The 21530-nt window shown below is 38.5% G+C and overlaps 1 protein-coding gene across 10 annotated transcripts in view; it reads right to left on the bottom strand.

Moving 5' to 3' along the window:
- The window catches only part of FBXO25 (F-box protein 25), a 29591-nt gene extending 8384 nt beyond the window's left edge, over nucleotides 1–21207 (bottom strand). For 3 of the 10 annotated variants that reach the window (XM_066314878.1, XM_066314883.1, XM_066314884.1), the window contains exons 1-8: nucleotides 21057–21207; nucleotides 18091–18234; nucleotides 11874–11983; nucleotides 10513–10562; nucleotides 6903–7016; nucleotides 3384–3477; nucleotides 2438–2622; nucleotides 330–512 (exon numbers count right to left, since the gene is read on the bottom strand). In XM_066314878.1, the coding sequence (XP_066170975.1) occupies nucleotides 330–512; nucleotides 2438–2622; nucleotides 3384–3477; nucleotides 6903–7016; nucleotides 10513–10562; nucleotides 11874–11983; nucleotides 18091–18227 (873 nt within the window). In that variant the 5' untranslated portion in view covers nucleotides 18228–18234; nucleotides 21057–21207. Of the gene's footprint in view, nucleotides 1–329; nucleotides 513–2437; nucleotides 2623–3383; nucleotides 3478–6902; nucleotides 7017–10512; nucleotides 10563–11873; nucleotides 11984–18090; nucleotides 18235–21001; nucleotides 21031–21056 lie in introns of those variants that run through there. The other 7 variants (XM_066314881.1, XM_066314882.1, XM_066314880.1 and 4 more) reach the window with 7 other exon arrangements.
- Nucleotides 21208–21530: the final 323 nt, after the last annotated feature.

The raw sequence follows: 21530 nt of genomic DNA, 5'->3' as shown, positions 1-21530 counted from the left end.
AAAGTTCCTCCTCCAGCTCTGATGAGATTCTTTGTACTTTCTTAGGTTTATTTTCACCTAGTCTGATTTTTCCCAGCATTTAATAATGTCAGAAAATGAAGATGGTTCTTGCATTCATATTTAAATAGTGCAAGGAAACAGCCTCGTAGTTATCCTAAACTCAGACATACTGAATGCAATATTTAGGAGGAATCAAGCTCCAAATACAGAGAATAATCATGATTACTGCTCAATGACAGACTTTTATCTTAAAAAGGGCAAGTTCATGCTATGTCATTAGTACATGATATCAGAAAGTCTACATTTATACAAATAACAGAGTTTATTACCTGCTTTTCTGCAAAGTGGTACTGGCAGAGTTTTTTCCACAACTGTCTGTCTTCACTAAGCATGTACAAAGTTGGGGTCACTTGACCCAGAGTAATAATGTCCCAGCCATCAGAGAACCTGTATAAGATGTTATTCAGCATATGGAGAGGGAGATCGCTAAGTGTAAGTCCATTGTTGACTTGCTGGAAATAAGAGTTGAAGAGTTTTAGCTACAAAAACATGACAGTGCAAAGTACAAATAAGATTTTTTACTTTAGTGACATATTAGGTCCTGGTTTTGTTTTTTTCAAATCATTGAGTAAAATCTATGGTTAATGCTTGCCTACAGTTATTCTCTAACTACTGTTGAAAATTTAAATTACTAATCGTACAGAAGAAGCAACAAACTGTAAGCTTTGTAACTCATAGCTTTCCTACTGTTAAAACAAACATATCCTGAATTCATTATTTAAATTTCAAATAATTTTTGAAACACTTCTGTTCTCTCAAAGTAATATTATGAAGTCTTATATGAAGTATATTATAGTCAATTCCACCTCTATGTGCTAAAGCCTTAACTATAAGAAAAGCATGAACCAATTATTTCTAACTTGTTGGATCACTACAGTTTCTCAATTTTTATTAACAAACAAAACACATGTTGACTTGCCTTTAGACAACTAGAGTACAGAATAGAATACATAATACAGGACTGTAGACCAGTCACAAAAATGAAAGCATTTTGGAAGTCAGAGGCAGAGAAGGGCAGGATAACTGAAGTCTAGAGAAAGTTTCCCCTCATTTATGAATGAAAAGATCTGCAGAGCTGACAGATGAGAGCACTGAGAAAGCTTTTGTTAAGACTATACACCTCTGTGAACTGCAGTGGGGTAAGCTACAGCAAAGCTCCTACAGGACTAAAGCTGGAGCCCACAGTGCCACGTGGCAGAGGCCCAGCAGGCTGGAGACAGTGTACCAGCTGGCAGGGAGGGACCATGGGCAGCTGCCAGCCCCAGGGAGCAGAGCTGCCCTGTCACAAGGTGGTGGCAGCACAGCAGCGCTGCACCCGTGGGCTCACACTGCTGTTTTCTTCCCAGCCAGTCATCTTGCTTAGAGACCAGACTTTCCACAGAGTCATCTGGTACAAACATTGCTGGGGCTGTCTCTGCTGAGGAATGAATATGTGAGCAGTATAGATCCAAAAATTCTCATGGGCTACTTCAGCCAGTGTAAGACAGCTCCAAGGGAAGTGTCACGCTGGAAGGAAACAAGCGCAGCAGTAACTGCACTGTCTCAGAAGTGTCTGTGCTGTGGCTGCCTGGCACATGAAAACTGCCGAGACCAGGTTTCTCATTTCTCCTTTCTATTCCAAAACTAGCTGGCTTATTCAGATAACCAGCTCACACAAGAAGGACAATTTCATAGTTAAAAATCAATAGATAAAACATTTGTATGGCTTTACAGTGAGCAATACTTTACAGCATTTCTTCCAGGAGTAATCCAGACAGATTAAAAAAAAAAAAAATATTGTCTGCTTATCATCAGAAGTTTCCACTATAAAACCGTGGAAGAGTGCATCACACATGCTTTCAACACAGTCACATGAGGAGAACCCAGATGCTGAAGTAATTAACTTTTTTTTTTTTTTTTACAAAAATAACTGTGCTAATGAATAAATCCATAAAATTTCTACTTGAGTATTCTCTCTCTTTCTTTCTGTTTTCTTGATACACCTCCAAAATGTCTTTTAGATTTTTATTTCTTCAGTTGTAGAAAATTTATTTTGGAACTAAAAATTGGGGATTTTTCCTCATGTCTATCTGACATACTAGAGATAATTTTTAAAATCTTATTTGAGTGGGAAAACAAATTCTATTTATACATCTCTATTACAAAGCAGCAGTACAGACACTGTAGCAGTTTTCATTAGAGAAAAGCTATTAAAACATCAGAAAATTAAGCTGATGACAATGTGTTAATTTCACATTACTTCTTTAAAGAAGTAAACAAGTAAACAAGTAAAACTGTTTAAAATGTATTTGAAACTTAGTTCACTTACAAATCCTAATGCAATATTCAACATAATTCCCCTCCCCAATGTATTAATTAATATGACGTAATAACATACCTTGTTCATCTGAAGATTTTTTAATTGTTGTTGCCAGAGAAGGATAGTTTCTAATCGGCAAATCCAAATATTGATGTTGCCTACCAACACAGATTTTCCTACTCCCCTAATGAGTATACAGAGAGTAGAACTCAGATCCTGTAGAAGATCTTTGATCAGTCGTGGATTATATTGGTCTTCCATAACTGGGAAACAAAACAAGCCAAATACAATTTTGGTTGACAGAGTTAACCAAGCTGATAGCTCAAGCTAATCAACACATTTTTTTAGATTAATTACTTACAACTCAGTTGTTTGTGTACAACTAACTGCCCTAATTCCCATCATAACATTCATTGGTGCTGTTTCTTATGTTCAAGATCAATAATAAACAATTTCACAGGCAAATTGGATGCACAAATTCATACTATTCATTTAATAAACTTAATGCTAAACAGGTAGTTATAAATCTAATTTCTTCAGTTCAAAGCAGACAGTATGATATCTCCATTTAGTGTGGTTGCCAGAAAAAAACAGAAATCAATATAATGCAATGGCTATTTCTTAAAATAATCAAAACCTATGTTTTTTGAGTCTCAGTACATCATGCAAACTTAAAACTCAAACATTTTATTAACCTAAAAGCTCTTGCAAGAGTATAATTTGATAAAAAGTATAATTTAGCAGTAACCAATAGTTTTTGAATAGAACCTAAATGTCACTTAATTTCACCAACCTGTTTCAATAGACTTTATTCTAAGAGAATAAGACTTAATAACTAAGAGAAAATAACTTATTACAGTTATAGGTTGGGAAGTATGAAACCTGGCACTAATTAATTACGCTATTCCTATGTCTTTTTTACAATGTAAAAATGGTAATAAAACTAATGAAAAAAAAAATCAGTTGAGAGCTTAGTTACAGCAATTAAATCTGAACAGTCAGATTTCAAATCCTTAGGTCTTACCCTTCTGCACAATTTTGTCCAAAATGTTAAAGTAGTTCTTCTGTGCTGCACCACTCAGTGAAGTTAACTGGGATTTTGCAATTAACTGCAAAAGCTATGACAAAAAAAAAGAATTCAGAAGAATGACAGAAGTAAAGGATGGTTTTAAACGCACACTTAGTGCATACACTCACCTACAATAGTCTGCATTGGCATTTTGTGAAAATATAACTACAGAGTTCAGAAGACAAAGTAAGACAGTAAGACAGTAAGACGTGGAAAGCTTTAAGCATTCCCACAGGCATCCCAAGAACAATTTCTGAAGGACATACATTTTCAAAATACTTACGACAAATACTTATCTCTGCTGCTTATCTCTGACAAAGCACATGACATATGGACTTAATGAGCTGTAGTGAAGCAACATAGAGAGTCTGTTTTGGGGGCTCACAAATACAAATGTGAACTTGGATGTGGCTGGGTCCTGAAGTCCCTGGCAGATTTGGTGGCCAGGAACATTACTCTGAACTGATATGAGCTACCAGAATTACAGCTTCTGAGTGAAAGTATCATAGTGGTCAAACTGAAGCATGATGGATTTAGTGCACTACTTTCTACTCACGGAGAGCAAATACCCTATTTTGCCTAAACTAGGAAAAAAAACCAATTTCTGTATTAGACCTACATTCATGCGTCTGGTAGAATAAAACACAGCAATGCAATAGTGAGCAGTGTACAAACCACATCAGTAACTTTCCCTTAACAACTATAGTAAGACCCTCCTAGCTGTCCACACCTCTGCCCCGGAAATCACTGTGAGCAAAAAGTGACAAGAACGGTGGCAACGATTTAGGGCAAAACAATCAGAACAGCTTAAGTTCTTCCTGAATGCGAATGCCAAGCAATAGCTACTAGAGGCAGCCCTTGCTCCATTCTGGCACCATTCGCTTTTACATTTCAGATTAAGTTTCATAGCTGATAAGAACCATTAGCTCTTCAACAAAAAATAGTCTCTTATGAGAGACTTTGTGACACCATTGCACTGTTTAGAGGTGTGGCACTAAGCTTTGCAATTGTACTTTATGAGTTCAGAACAATTGTTCTCAACACACTAGAAAGGGAAAGCATGGAACAGAAAACAGCATTCCCTACAGAGTGCTCTGGTGTAGGATAGCATCAAGTGTTGGCACAGTGGATGAAAAAGACTAAGCTTGCCAAAAATTATATTGTATCTTCATTTATAAAACACCAATTTGACACTTCACTCAACAATAATTTTCCTTGGGAGGAAGAAAGAATACACCTGTTCTGTCCCTGATTTAATAATGTTACTTCTGGCTTCTCTGCACAATCTCTGACAAAACATTATGTACTATGAAAGGAAGAAATTACTGTCCTGTTGTATTTAAATACAAGTAATCTAGTCTCAAAAGCTGTATAAATAGATATTAGGATCTCTTTGTTGGCTTTTTCAAAGCCTATTAGCTTGATTAATAATTTGCAACACACCTAGAGGTCTCTGGCAGTCTGCCAGTTCAAGCAAGTAGGTACATTTCTCTTGATTAATTTAAGAAAAAAATCAGTTATGTCGCTCAGTCAAAAGATCAAATCAAAGAAACAAATTCCACCTGACTGATCTTAATGAAGATTCCAATTTCAGTGAAAGTTAATATGCAAGAATTAAGACAATTCTAGCAAAAGCAAGGTAGCAGGGAATACAAGGATCTCACACACTGATACACGCAGAGCCATGGCTTATGTTGTCCACTAGAGACTGGAACTTTAAATGGATCATCTGTTTACTCAGAAACACTTGGACAAAACCCATCTATATCAAATTCAATGTATCAGAATTTAAAGCTACAAAGTTATCAATACACTACAGCACCAACAAATACTAAAAACTAACTAACCCCACCCTCTCCCTCACTCACTGCCCATCCTAAAAGGGTCCTGGACAGACATCAATATTAACTTTTAATAATGAATGGCATATTTTTAGATAGTTGGAGAATCATCTTGATGGTCTGGGATCAAAGAGCTAGAGTAGGGTTTGGTCTTTAAAAATAGTATTCTTGATTCCTACCTTGCTGTCAACAAACAGCCATCACCACCGGGGAACTGATGCAAAGACATGAGTAAAGTCTTGTATTTGTAAAACAATTCTAAATTTTAAAAATTCAAAATAAATTCCAAAACATTTAAAGGATTTTGCAAGTCTATCTACTATTTTAAATTCACCCAGATTTCTTATGGACTTTGCACTTTGACTGGATCAACTGTTTTGAGCAACTCAGTTTCGGCACTGCAGCATCTAAAACAAATGCAAAAGTCTAGATCTGCATTCCTTTTACCTGCTTGCTGTTCAAGTGAGGCGCTCAAGACTGACACCATTTACACCAAATCACCTTTTTAAAGTGCTTTGGTTTTTCTTCTTCCTACTGCTCAAGGCTGAAAAGTATTGGGAAGGAACAAGGCTCTTGATTCTGCTCCCAAAACAGCATTAAAGAGCCATGTTCTAAACCACAACACACACATATACCAAAAAAAACCCCAGATCCTCCAAAGGGAACAAACCAGGGAAGTACCCTAACCACTAGCCTGGAAGCAAATGCTTTTTGCTTTGTTTCACATCTCTTGTTTTTCTGAAAGTACAATACATTGCCTCAGTTTCACAGGGATGGATAGAATGTGTTTTCTCTCCAAATAGTCCACAGCCTAGTGGTAAGAGTGTTCTCCTGGTATGTTTATTTAATTTTTGTGTCTTTTCAAGTTCTGGATGGATTCCAAGAAACACAATGATTGTGAACAGCCTCACCACAGAACAGAACTCTAGTCCTGATACGACTCACATTTTGAGCTTCTCTAGGAGTTGGGACAAGCACTTTACAACTCAAATTAGATAATAAAATAAACCTTGGGCTAGAAGAAGATCAGTATCCCCAAAACAGACATTTCCAAGTGGGCAGCTGGTGAGGCATTGAGGTCATTAAGGCTAGAGCCTCAAGTTTTAAGGAATGTTAACAAATATAAATGCATAGATAGTTTGCCCTTGATAAAAAACCCCTGTGCAATGAATCACAGGATTGATAAGAAGCTGCAGAAGATACAGAAATAGCAAAATACTTACACATCAAGAACTCTTCTGGAAATTGTTATTTGAAACATATTTGAGATGCAGGAAAGTATATTTAAGATTAATAACGCTTTGCTATTTTTGGTTGTATAGAAATTATTTTACCTTTAAAGAGAGTTCATTACCCAGACTGATGAACAACTGACACTACCATTGATGTTTCCCTCTAAATAACACAGCACATCAACATCCTCCCCAGGGTATAGGTTTTTAGACAGCCATATAATGAGTTTTCACCAAAGAAAATTTACTCAAAGTTGCTATTTGCATTATAAATTACATATGATCAGGATATTTATACAATTACAAATAATCATCTGTTCAATGCAAAAATGCTCCTTTTGTAGACACAGGCACATCAGCAAATGCATTTTTATAATATGCATACAAAATAAAGCTCTTACTTTGACTACGTAATTGAACCTCCTGATGTCCTGAATCGCACTTGAGAAGTCTAAGCGGTTGAAGGCCTCTCCCAAGGTGCAATAGCCATGTCTCTGAGAAGGGGAAAAAATACACTTTAAATGGAAAGAAACAAAGAAAAAATTCAGTGAAACATTCAGAGAAGCACTCTGACGTTCAGCTGATGCTAATGGATATCATGCTCCCTGGAAATATAGTGCCTCTGGACTGAAGAGTTATTTGTTTTACAAGAAATTAAATGAAACCAGATACACTATTTGTAACTATCAGGTATGTAGGCAAGGCCTTTCAATTCATACTAAATGTGTAATCTGGCATCACTGGTATTTGATTTCCCTGGGAACCTACTCCACTCTTGCATGGCCACAGTGCTGGCACTCCCTCATGGCTATCACAGTCCCCATTTGCCATGCACAAGGAAGAGCTTGTTTGTACAGCTGTCTGAGCCTACAATTATGAGAATTATCTGATTCACACTTGAGGGTAAGAAGATAGTTGCTTCTGGGAGCAGAAGAACAAATGAAGAAGAACAAATAAATTCTTATTTGCCAGGTGCTAGAAGGTTAGGCACTTTTTTTTTTTATGCACCAAGAGCAAGAGCAGCTGCTCTTTCTTTTGGTACTTCACATCTTAATGTGAAAATTGAAGTTTCAGAGGCTGTTGAGAACAACTTAAGGTGGTAGTAGCAGCTCAGAATGACATAGGATTATGTAAACTCAGTACATTTAGAGTCACAAAGTCACACTGGAGCCCAGGATCAAATATACTGAGGCTAGGAAAATCTCTAACTGGTAAAAGAACATCTTGCAGGGCAGTGTGCTACTATGGTTTTATTAACTCAGGGAAGAAGGGGAATAAATAATTATTTAAAACTCATTCCTAGACAGACTTCCTTGGTAAATTATGGGATGGTGACCGATTCTAAAGTACAAATAACGTTCCTTTTTGCAACCCAGTGAACATTTCTCCTGCACATACCCCAGTGGGAAGGTGTTAGAATCCTGGAAGCTGAAAATTTCAGGCTTTCTGAGCTGAGGGGGGCTGATGCTCAGGCAGACACCACATGTGACCTGAGCCTTGGAACAGGCTGCCGAGATAGTGTGATAGCATGGGGGTTGTAAGTGTGTAGTTTGAGCGGTGTTGTGTGATCTCACAGGGTGAAAAATCTAGATTTGGGGATTTGGTATATAATGTGTGTAGACCAAGACAGAGGATTCAGGGCATTGTCTAGGTGGTTCTTCTTTGCCTTCTTCTTCCTTCTTCACAAGTTTAAGTAGTTTTCTTGTAATTGGGTAAAAAAGGTCCACATTGCAGGCCTCAAGTAGTCATTATTTGGTCAAAAGTATAAAAAATATAGGTGTCACCTTGTTATTGGGTAATTATCTCTTAAATAACTAGAAAGAGTTAGAAACTTGCCATTTATCTTGTTTCTCTAACTTACTAGTTAGAGCTCATGCCTTTTGAGACTGTAAATAAACAAGATATAATAAAAAACCAAGACTAAACTCAACTCTAGTTTCCCCTGTCTTTCATCTTGACCTCAGCTGAGATAAAGAAACCAGAACTGTAACAGGAAGGGACAGTTAAGGATTCACTGCAGAGTGGTGATAATTACTGCTTGTTGGTTAATGACCAAATTCAGGATTGTACTGCTTGCTCATTCAGCTGACACATCTCAGACCCAAGCACACTATGCACACCTTGTTTAGATAATAGCAGTGAATTAACACATAAAGTCAACAAAACTTTTGTTGAAATTTAAATATTTGTGGCTGTTCTCTGGCTAAACAGTTATCATTAGGTCATGCTTAAAACATTAACATAAGAGACATTTCCCTGAACAGATTTCTATGAAACTACAGCTCTACCTTTCCCAGTGTTCTATCATGAAAATAATTAATCAAAAACCACCTCTAATTTCATTTCAGTCACACACATGCACTTTTTTTTTTAAATTTTTTTTTTTTATTTCAATGCTCTCCCAATAGCATGTTTCACATGTTTCTTATCAAAACTTGTCATTTTGCCCCAAAACACAGTATCCACTTTGGGAAAAAATGTTTCCTAGCTGTGAGAGCGCTATTTCAAAACCAAGGAAGACTAGAACCTGTAAGAGAAACTAGAACCTCTAAATTATATTTTAGATTAACTTAAATTTTTGCTCTGAATTTTTTGGTTCATGTATTCTTATTTCTTGCTACTTTTTCAACCTTCTACTGTAAGCTTTTAAATTTATACAAAGAATTACTTGAAGAATTAGTGTTTAATTCTAACCATTCCTGGTTTGTTTTTATATTAAAAAACATAAATAAAACTGAAAGATGAATATCATATATTAATTAGGAGATAACCAAAATATTTTGTCTGCTCTCAGAATGGACAAAGAACAAAAGCAAATACTCACATATCACTAGTACACCAACTTCTGCACAAGTAGGGGAAAAAACATATAGGAAATATAGGATATACAGGAAATCTCTATATATTATGGGTTATGAAGGACATCAATTCATGATTTTGGGCTGTTTGTACTTTGGCCTCAATGTACTTTGAAACCTCAGTTTAACTTTATCATTCAAACGCCACACTGACTGGTGAGTCTGTTGTCCCCCTGCTCCTTTTCACCTTAATTTGAGATGGCACAAAGGGAAAAAGCATGCCTGAGACTTTTGCAGAACACTCTAAGCAACCTCATCTAGAAAATAAAGCAGAAAGAGGACTGTGAATCTGGTGAAAGGCTTAAAGTACCCTTCAGATGTAGATGGGCAGTCGTCCCTGGGTCTGCGAGGTCTGCAAACTCTTGCAGTATGTCTTTTATGTAAGCTCTCCTCAATAGCATGCCCTTCCTCAGGAAAAAGCTCTAAAATGTCTCTCTCAGCTCTAAAATGCAAAGCTACTTTTGCCTGCATGACTACAGTCATCAGCCTCACCTCCTTCCCTCTCTTCTGGCTGGCATTACTATGTGGATTTAAACCCTCCTTATAGGTGTTCAAGGTCCACACATCCCAGATAGCCACGGCAATCAGCACAGGAATGAAACTCACACTTCAAGACAGTTTAATCTCTACATATAACAGATGTATTTTAACTCTTGACTTTCCAAGAGGTCACTCCAAGAGCTTTCATATTCCCTTTACAGTTACATGACACAAACTGAAAGCATGTGGACTTTGTTGAAAATAAAGATCCTCTTTGTAAAGCTTGAAATTGATGTCTTACTTACTTCCATTCAAATTTACACCAAGACCCCAAAATATCAGGTGGCTGCCTGCAAGCAATTTCTTTGGAGATATTTCTCTGGATTAGCAAATACTTTCAATTTTAGTTCAAAGAGACAGTAGGAAGATAGATGGCCTTGGATAAGTAGTGGAGAACTGTATGTCTATCCTTGCAAGTTCACACATCTCTGCCACAAGCACCTACCTAGAAGTCACTTTGCCAGCTGCCTTTGCCTCACCATGTGCACACGTCCAGTGTTTCAAATGAAGAGAGTTAAGTAACACCCTAAGACCACGTGGCAAAAATACATTTTTCAATATATTGTCTGTCAATTAAGAATCACAAAGACTGTAGGAATTGACCGACACTTACTTCCTTGGTGCTTTCTTTATGAACATAAATCCACTTTTCACGATAAAAACCTAAAATAAAATCAAAATATGAGCATTTTAGGCTTCCACATTAGTTAATGCCTTCCAGAAAGAAACTCAACTAAACATACAATTTTCAATAAAATGCTTTGTAAGATATCAGAACAGTTTTAACAAAGGACATTTATAAATGCTGGAAAAGATAACTAAAGAATTTCACAAGTTATGGACTTCATGAAAATAACAGGAAAGTTATATAATTTTTTTTTTTAATCCACAAAAGTTGGCACACAATTGGCAGATGAATGACAACTTTTGTCAGCTGTGACCAATCACTGATATAACAGTGGTTCTACGTAATTCCTGACTGGTTTTTTTATACAACAGGCTCCTTAGCATTTGAAAGTATAGCAGATATAGATAAATTTTTGTTCCTGACCACGCCACCCCTCTAATCCATTTTCTTCTGTACAGGTGCCTGTCCTACAATGACTTAGTTCAACTGCAGAGGACTGCAGAGAAGTCAAGGATACAGGATTAATAAAGGCAACCAGGCTGATCTTCAGCTTTTACAAGTCCCACATTTTATCAAATAAGACATACAGCCCCTTGAATCTTTCAAAATACCTGAAACTCAGACAAGCCTGGAAAAGCTTGCTGCAACACCATCTCTCTATGAATTTTGGGGCTATAAAAATAACATCATTTCAAGATCAAAGCATTAGAAATGCCAAGTAGTTGCTAACCAACTTACCTTTTTTTACCCACTCTACCAAATTCTCTGCTTCAATAAGTTACTTGCTGTCATACACATTTGCAGCCCGAAGTACAAGTGATCTTTTACAAATGAGAACTGATAAAATAGCCTTCATATTTTAGTTTTTTAAAAGGGACTTCAATCCAAGAAATTCATTACAGATAAAACCTTTATCAAGAGATAAGATTATTATGACAAAATAAATTTGTATATGAACTGATTCTGGAGTCGTATGACTAATTAGAACTTGAATTAAACAAAAATAAACTATCTGCTTTGGGAAGCAGAAGCTCCCATAAGTATCCAGAAAAATTTAATCTAAAACTAGTCCAGAAAATGTAACAGTAGTATTAGAAGACACCTAATTCTCAGGAATTACTATTCTTAAATGAATTACTTTTGGGTTTTTGAAAAAACATCCAACACAACAAATGACTGAAAACACAGTTTCAATTAAGACATATCACTTTTGACACCAGAATTTGTTGCCAGTACAGAAATAGACATAATTCAGAAGGCTACTCTATAGGTGACTATAACATGGCTATTTATAACCTCTGAACCTACGTGAGTCTTCTAAAATCAATGAAAAAACCCAGGCTTACATTGTGAATCTGTGTTATTCCTAAAATGATCTTTTTTCCTTTTCTTGGCTGCAAACTCACAGTCTTCAGTATTGTACATTTCTTCATTCTCGTCATCCCCAGTTATGATACTGAAATAAAAACATCTAATTACAATAGCAGCAATTAAATATTTAAGATGCATTACAAGTTTCTGCATTAAAGTCTACCAGCTGAAAAAAAGAAGAAATCATATTCTTAATTAAGAAGCTCTACCTCATTGTCTATAGCAACATGTATCTGGAGAGAAGCCGTTTTCTTCCCAGAGGGGTTGAATTTGATGCCAAAGTGGTTAAATATGCAGAAATATCTTCCTAAGGTATCACGTAAGTCATTACTGACATTCAGGAAGGACTACCAAGGAGACAGTACTACTGGAACAACTGTAAAACTCTGCAAAGTTCTGGTGTACAAAAATCCATTATTTGAAGTGGACCAAGCCTTTACTGCACACAGATAAAAAGTCTGAAGAATTATTGCATATCCTTGAATAGGCAGAAAGCCAGCAAAGAAAATGACATCTCTCTTGCTACTGTCACCTTTAGGGCAAAGAAAGTCTTTCTTTAAAGAAACTCTTGATTCACAACTCTGCACATGCTACAGGTGTCATGGCACTGTTTCACCAATGATTTGTACAGCATCAAGAGCCAAGTGGTCTGTCCCTGCCAGAGACACACACCCTGCCTATGTCACTTCTGACAGTTAACAATGTAATGCAGCACTGAGGACTACACCAAATGCTTACCTATATCAAACATATAGCATGAGTATATAAAAAAAACCACACATACAAATTACTGAAAATCTTTTTCAAGAAGCTAACCTTTCTAAAATGCATATGCATTTAAAAACTATCTGTGCTACAGGAAATCTACACAGCTTCATAAAATTTTCTTTCCATTTTTGCAGATAACTATAAGGACCAGCACAAAGATAAGAATAGGTGTTCTTTTTTCTAGCACAGAGAAGGAAGATACTTCACATGAAGGCCACAATCTTGCACAGATAAGAATAATGAAGGATACTGGGGGACTGTAATGAAGTTTAACTGGGGGATTTCTTTTTTTTTCAACATTACAAAGTTGTTTATGAAACTCCTCACACTCATCACTATTTTTGATTTAAATTGCTTTTGACCACTGCCAGTTTGAACTTCAGATTAAAACAACTGAACACTGTAAACTGAAGGACAGAAGTTTCTTCTAAAGTAACCTGTATCTGGACATTAAGTGACAAAAATCAAATTATTTTAGTCTATTGCTACTAGCTTACAGAGTTAAAATTTTCAGGTTTGAACCATCTGTTAAACAACACTGTAAAAAACGTTTGTCTTTCGAATTGTTCTAGTCAGTAGATGCCAGCTAGCTCAGATTAAAGATACACAAGTTGAGAAGATTTAGGAAAAGAAAGTTCGTTTCATCTTAGCTTTTTTCTCCAGGATTTAAACCTAACATATCTCCGCATTCAGACAGTGCTCAGTCCAAGGTGATGGCTTTAGTTCAGTCCTTAATATTTTTAAAGCAGAAGATAAAGACTTAACATCTTTAATATTCTATGCAGCGGTGCCAAATATCACATCTGGTCAAACAGCAAAAGAGTTCAGAGGGAAGAAAACAGCAAGAGACAAAAGCAAAACAACTGATAAAAGCAAAACATCAATACTAGCTACTTGATTATGTAACATTCCATCCATCAGTTTGGGTTGGTTTGTTTTTCCCCCCAAATCTATCATATAGCAAATTGCTAAACTCACTAAAATGAATTTTATTAGGATTTAACATAATGGCTGCATCACCACACCATGTGAGAAGCTATGGCAGAATCTGAAGAGTTGCTACAGAATCAGAAATTGAGCTCAAAGCTCCCAGAGCTTTATCATCCTAACAACAGATACAAGACTAGAGAGATAGGTCTTATACTCTGCAACATAACCCAAGCAGCACAGAAACTCTCTCATTCCCCTTGACCCAGGGCAAGCAATGGAGAGAGGATGAGAGGCCACATTCCTGAAGGCCTGCTCAGAAGAGGAAGGCTAATATGCAAAGATTCCTCCTTTTGTTCCTGGAGGGAAGTGTCCCTAGAAAGTAATTTAGGCCAGTAACATACCTGAAGTGATTTGAAGCCCACTCCTGACACCCCGTAATATACACTTCCTCAAGCATCACGTAAATAACTAAGGCAGCTTAAGGAGTCAATAAACATAAGGAATTGTGAAGATGAAGATGGTTATTTCAAACACCTTTGTCTGGCATTCAAATTTGCCTGTGACATTCCTCAAATCTCTTTAGAGAAAAGACAAATTGGACTGTTACCTCTGAGGCTCTTCTGATATGAGGCTTTATTTCCTCATGTTCTGTCCCACTTCACATAGTCTTTCCCTACTCATCTGTAAACAACATGACTCTTCTTGACCAACCTTTAGTCTGAGAGCAATGAATGAAAGCAAGGGTCCCACAGATACCAGAAGAATGGGACAGAAATACAGAGTTACTCAGTGACTGCTAGCATTCCTTCCAGAAATCTGCAGAGCTGCTTGACAAGTAATAAAGCTGCTCTACTGTACCAAAAGCAACCCCTGCCTCCTCAAACACCAAGCTAAGATACAAAAAAACCAAATCAAGTGCTGCACGTGCCATATGGTGTAACAGAAGCCCTAATTTAAGGTTTTTATTATAATACCGCACGTGACATTTGAGTGCACCTGGCAGGATCTAAATGCATACATAATACTGCCAATTTACAGCTATTCTTACTCTCTTGTCTTGATGACACACTTCATAAAAAATTATTCTAAAGCTTTTAAAAGCAAAGTACCTGGTGTCCTTAGAATCATAATATCTTAGATAAATCATGTAACAATTTCAGTTTTTCCAAAAAAGTAATTTCATAGCAATATTTAAATAACCTCTTGGGTATGACACTTAAAGTGATGGAAAATATGACAGGGCTATCTGAGCTCCAGCTATTTTCCCTTATCTCCTTGCTTCTTTTCACATGGCCTACAAGTCATGCAGTTATATACTGGGACACACTGAGTATTTTAGAAGTGACTCTCACAGCTTGACCATAGAAAATCCTGATCTAAGTGCACGCACCAAATGGTTCTGAGATTTGACAAGTCTATTGTAATGTTATCGCTATATAATAGATTCAAATCAAAGGACTTCTACCCAGTGCCAAAATCACTCTTGTGAACACTGTGTCTCATAGAATTAGACAACAGACACCTCAGACCAAAATGACTACCCTGCCAGCCCAAATATTTCATATTAACCTAACAGACAAAAAAGTTAACATCACCATCATGAAAATCTTATTAATTCTCTTTCTTTTACCTCAAAAGGAATGCATAAGGCAGCTTTACTCCTAAATTGCAGGCTATTGAAAGGCATTTGCATACAATTCTGTAAGGCAGTTCCACCCCCATCAAGCTTCTCTCCACCACCAAACTTCAAGGACACAGGGCCACAGAACTGGAAGAATCTATCTTTGCTTGATATTTGCAGGCAATCATGGCCAGTATTCACACCACAGAGCTTAAATGCACACAGCTCAAGACACATTTCCAGCTACCTCGAACACAAGGCATTCTTATGCAAATAAACTAAGACCTACAGAAGTGATGGTCTCATTTTTTCCCTATCTTAGTTTCCATAAAAAGATCTAACGTGCAACTATTCAAGCATTATGCCAAATAATTAAAACTGTTCCTGCACAAGTGATTATATTTTTTCAAGCATGGTTACCATTAGGTCCACCAATTTTACTAATTCAGCAGCTAGATTCACCAAGGCATTGGATGACTAATCAAGCAAAGTTAGAAGTTCTATTTTAATAAGAACACATTCTTCAATTGAAGTAACTTATGTGTCTTTAAGGTTTATTTCTGAATCTGTTTGTGATTAGTTAGATCTTTGTAATTTCTGAAGAGAAAGTATCTGCAATGGGTAAAGGACAAAGTTTGGCAAGAAACTCTATCTACACTTTCTCTCACAGAAGAGAATAGAATCAAAACTAGAAAGGGTTTCATTCAACTAGATAGCTTGAATTTAGTATTGTATTTAAGAGAGCAGTTATAGCAGCTTTTCTTTATGAAGAAATAAAGTATTAACTTCAGAAAAGATTCCTACAGAATATTTTAGTGAAAAAGATTATTCCTTACAACGGATGTAAATGAACAAAACCCTGCTAGAACTGCCAGACTCATATATACCACCTTCCCTATTCACAGGGCAGGTTAAAGAGAGACAAATAGGTATTTTTGTACTGTTTACTACATGTTTCTTCTAGAAGGAAGCACTTTATCAAGTCTCATTCTTTTTTTACTGCTACAACATGTCAACAAATCTCCTAAGCTGAGTTATCTTCAATATACACACTAATTATTTCCAAATCGCCTAAGATGATACAGAGACCCAGCCAGCAATACATCTTACACTGCTGTACCTCAGAATGAAGCCCTGCCCATGACACAGAAGAACTCCAAGCCTGGGTATCTGCTGGCCCTGCAGAACCCAACCTCAGCTGGCCTTGCATGGAGTATGTGTTTCAATCAGATGACACCCAGAGGTCATTTCCACCCTGAAGTTTCCCATAATGTTGTGCAAATAGTTATTAATTGCAGTTTGGAGACAGAACTTTACTGGCATATAAAAAGTTTAAGTTACAATCATAGATCCAAAATTAAAAGAGCAGTGAAATTACTCCAAAGGAGTGCTACTATGCCAAGACATACCAACTTGAATTCTCTAGTCTGAGTTTGAACAACATACATTTTTAATTGAATAGACAGAAGCAAAATTAAGAATCAAAAATTAAAGCCACAGTTTTTGGCTCCAGAAGAGTTCAATTCTAGAGTCTTCCAAGACCAAGGAAAAAGAAAAAAAAAAAAAACCAACCAATAAATCTGGTACTTTTGCTCAAAGAAGAAATTACCTTACCTTGCTCTTTGGGGAAAAGATACATATACACATTTATACACAAACACAATTATGAGCAGAAGTTTTAATGGTATTCACAAAGACTGGTTATTCCTTTCATACTTATCAAACAGTATTAATTAAGCAACCTCCATGATACTTACTTTTGAAGCAATTTGCACAGTTGCCAAATACTTATTAGATTTCCCTATTTTTCCATGTATATTATTAAAGATATGAAAGAGAGAAGATTTTTTTTTCAAAAGCATTTAAGGCAACTTATATGTTGGAGGCTTACTGAACATTCTTCCAGACAAAGTTTTGTATCCACAGTGGCCAGACTGTGTAGATAAAGACGCCAAATGAGATCAGTGACAGATGAACACAAAAGGGAAAAATGCATGAAGAAAACAGTAGGTTAAGCTCAATAATAATGTTTCACTGCTTGATAACTCCCTTGAGGATTGTGTCACAAATTTAGAAAACACAGGTGTGTGACTACAGCAAGTCTGAGCTTCCCAGTAAATTCCCTCTCTAAACCAGATGACTTATCATTTACTGGACTAACAACAAAACACTGAATGTTCCCTTTCCTCAGTATGAGCACATTATGCTGGAATTTATGACCAAGAATGCTGTCCCTGAGAATTACTTCTTTGTGGAGAAATTTGTTTTGACAAAGCGATTTATATCACATCAGTCTGTGGGCATTTACCACAACTGTTACTTTATTGATCTAATCTCTTTCTCACCTGTCCTACAAGAGCACATACAGTCATATATTGTGTTAGAGGATCTGCATTAAGCTACCACTGATTCTATATTTGGAGCAAAGGCATTTGATGGCTGCCACAGACTAATCCAACACCCACTCAGCAGAAAGCCTTCACTCACTTTCAGGTAACAGTTCAACATGCCTGTTGCACTTGCAATTTACAAGTGTCACTTTCACCTTTAAATAGTACTCCATAGGGATTAGGGGGCAGGTTTTCTTTTTTTATCTTCTTTTGATTTTTTAGAAGTATTTATTGTTTTATTACTTTAAAAGACATATAGCCTAAGAAGGGAACTGGCTGCTCAAATAAGCAGCTCACAAAGCAGTGACAATCTCTTACAGGGGTCTTCTGTCTGCCTAACTAACAAAACACATGACTGCATTTGTATATAGATGACATCAGCTACCACAAACAGTTGCAATCTGAATGGAAATTAAGTCAATTTTGCCTTCCCACCTGCTATTAACTCATACAGAATCCTTTTTTTTTTTTTTTTTAACTTACACGGTGTGGCTGAGATCATTCAGCTGATTATTCCCATCCTCAAGTGCAGGACTAAAGGGTTCACATCTTTTCCATCCATCTTCTGTTTTAACCCATCTCCATCCAGGGGATCTCCAGTCTTGGCCCAAAAATGGCATGGTTTCTCTAGAAGCAGCAAGAAGAGATTCTTTGTCTATTATTTATGAAAAAGTTTCAAAACTTCCTGTCATTATTTCAGTTTTCTCTTTAGCCTTAAAAAAAATCCTGAGAATTCTCTGTAGAGCATCCTTTTAAGAAACAGATTCAGTGGTTTAAGTAGATTTTTTATTGTCTAATCATGTTTTTCTTGCCTTTCAGCATTTATTAGATCAAGGTAGATTTCCTTGTTCTTTGGAGAACAAGGGAAAAAACCCTGGTAGTCCAAGAACACAATGATACCAAAAAAGCAAAATTATATCAGGTGTACCATGTGTAATCTGCTCTGCCATGACAGATCACTGATTTTTATATGTGACTAATAAATGTATTTAAAGAGATTGACAGCTTATAAAATCAATGTTACTCTTTCTGTTTTTTCTAACCATTACAAATACTGAGTTTATGACACAATGTGTAGTGATGTTTCGGTAAAGGAATGTTAACATTCCCAAAAATCTTTTTAGGTTGCTGTTGAGGGTTCACCTCCCATGCCAGCCTATAAAGCAGATACCAGAACAAAACAAAGTCCATTGTGACACACCTCCAGAAATTCCTACAAATAGATGCAGGTCATCACAGGTATATGACTGAAACAGTGTTCTGCTACCATTTTTCAAAAGTGAAATTCACTTCTGACACATTAAGAATTTAAACAAGGCAGTTTTCTACACTTTGAAGACTGTAACCTCGCCAGCTTTTGCTCTCTTCTTCCCATTCATCACATAAAGATATTGCTCCTTAGTTTTACAAGAGATTTCACATGCAAGCTATAGACAGAAGATAGCACTATCAAATTCGAAACGTATGTTAATATATAACAGTAAGAGCTTTGGCCCTAACATTGCATTTTCTAATGTTTTTTCAACTTGAAAACCTATTAGGCCCATCAGTAAACATCACTATGAATTCATTTAAACGTTTGCACTCTTGACTAGCATTTGCCCTATATATTTGTTAGAGCAGGATAAAAAGCCAGAAGAAATGCAGGTTAAGTGAGTCAGTTTTTCTTTATCTAAAAATATGCATAGCATGCAAAACTAAGTGCATTGCCTAGGCCTCAGAATTGACTAAAGTCCCCCTCCTGTTAATAACTCAGCTTTCCTCCACTCCTAACAAGAACCATTTCCAACATTTACAACATCCCTTCCCCTAGTCACAACCAAGTTTTTCATGCCTGTCTGCTTTTCTAATCCTTTTACTGCTTCCTAGGAATAATATGAACCACAACAAGTTGTTCAGTATTCCCTTCATGCGGGTGTCTTTATCACAGAATGGTTTGGGTTGGAAGGGACCTTAAAGATCCCCCAGTTCCAATCCGGGTGATATCTTCCACCAAACCAGGTTGCTGAGAGCCCCATCCAACCTGGCCTTGAATGCTAAAAAGGATGGGATACTCACCACTCCTCTGGGCAACCTGGGCCAGTGCCTCATCACTCTCACAGTAAAGAACATTTTACTAAGACCTAACCTAAACCTACCTTCTTTCAGTTTGATGCCATTCTGCCTTGTTCTGTCACTACATGCTCTTGTAAAAAGTCCTTCTCCAGCTCTCTTGCAGTCCCCCTTTAAAGCACTGGAAGACTGCTCTAATGGTCTCCCCAAAGCCTTCTCTTCACCTTGCTAAACAATCCCAATTCTCTCAGCCTATGTTCATAGGATAGGTACTCCAGCCCTCCCCGGACTGTCTCCAACACATTCACAGCCTTCCTATGGTGGGGATCCCAGAGCTGGATGCAACACTGCAGGTGGTACACGAGGAGAGCAAAGTAGAGGGGCAGAATCACCTGCCTTGACTCACTGGCCACACTGCTTTTGGTGCAGCCCAGAACACCTTTGGCTTTCTGGGCTACAAGTGCACATTGCTGACTCATGATGAGCTCCTTGTCAACCAAGAGCCCTGAATCCTTCTCCTCAAAGCTGTTTTCAATCCATTCTCCACCCATCCTGTACTTGTACTTGGGACTGCCACACCCCACCTACAGGACCTTGGCCTTGTTGAATTTCATGACGTTTGCACACACTCATTTCTCTCCTGTCACTCTCTCTGGATGGCATCCCTTCTCTCCAGCTTGTTGACTGCACAATACAATTTGGTGCCATCCAAAAACTTGCAGAGGATACACTCAATCCCACAGTCCATGTCCCCAGCAAAGATGTTAAACAGACGCAGTCCCAATCCTGACACCTCAAAAACACCCCTTGTCACTCATCTCCACTTAGACACAGAACTGTTGACTGCAGCTCCTTGAGGATGACCATCCAGCCAAGTTCCTTATCTACCCAGCAGTCCATCTGTCAAATCCATGTATCTCCGATTTAGAGACAAGGAATTTGTGTGGGACAGTGTCAAATGCTTTGTATAAGTGCAGGCAAATTACATCAGTCACGGGGTGACCCCATATGACCTCGTCCACCAACCTTGAAATCTCACCGTAGAAGGCCACCAGATCTGTGAGGCAGGATCTGCCCCTAGCGAAACCATGCTGGTCCCATCCTCACACAGCCGAATGAGATCCCAACACCACACTCGTTCAGACAGGCTCCACACGCCTCCCTCTAGACCCCTTGGTGCTGCCTCGCCCCAGGCCCTTCCCCAGACCCCTCTGCCCACCCTGAATTCCAACACCTTGTCCCGCACTCCTTCAGCTCCACATGCCCTTAAGAGCCAAGCCCAACTCCCTCAAGCCACGGCTGCCCACGCTCAGCCCCAACTCGCCGGGCCGACGGGGCTCACCCACACGGCCCCACAGCTGTCCTCCTGACCCCGCTGCCGGCCGGGCCGCGCTCACCTCACAGCGCCGCTCCCGCCACTCCCGCCGCTCCCCGCCCGGCGCTCGGCCCGGGCCCGGGGCTGTTGCCGGAAGTACCATGGGCCGCGCTGGCCACGCCCCCAGCGCGCTGATTGGCCTCTGCCAGAGGCGCTTGTTGCTACCCGGCAGCGCGAGCCGCCATTGGAGCAGCGGGGCGGGGCCGTCTCCGCCCGGCGCGCGCCGGCAGCGTCACGTGACAGGCGCCCGCGGGGCGCACGTGCCAATGTTTTGGTCGGTGGGGGCGGGGCGAGTGGCGCGCGCGGGGCGGGGCGTGAGTGACCCCCCCCTCCCCGGTGTGACCTCCCCCCCCAGTGTGACCCCTCCCGGTGTGAGCCCCTGGGGACCCTCCCCGGTGTGACCCCTCCCGGTGTGACCCCTCCCGGTGTGAGCCCCTGGGGACTACCCCCCGGTGTGACCCCTCCCGGTGTGACCCCTCCCGGTGTGAGCCCCTGG

This window comes from Sylvia atricapilla, chromosome 3 (assembly GCF_009819655.1).
Source record: "Sylvia atricapilla isolate bSylAtr1 chromosome 3, bSylAtr1.pri, whole genome shotgun sequence".
Classification (NCBI taxonomy): domain Eukaryota; kingdom Metazoa; phylum Chordata; class Aves; order Passeriformes; family Sylviidae; genus Sylvia; species Sylvia atricapilla.
This window is presented reverse-complemented; position numbering and strand designations above follow the sequence as displayed.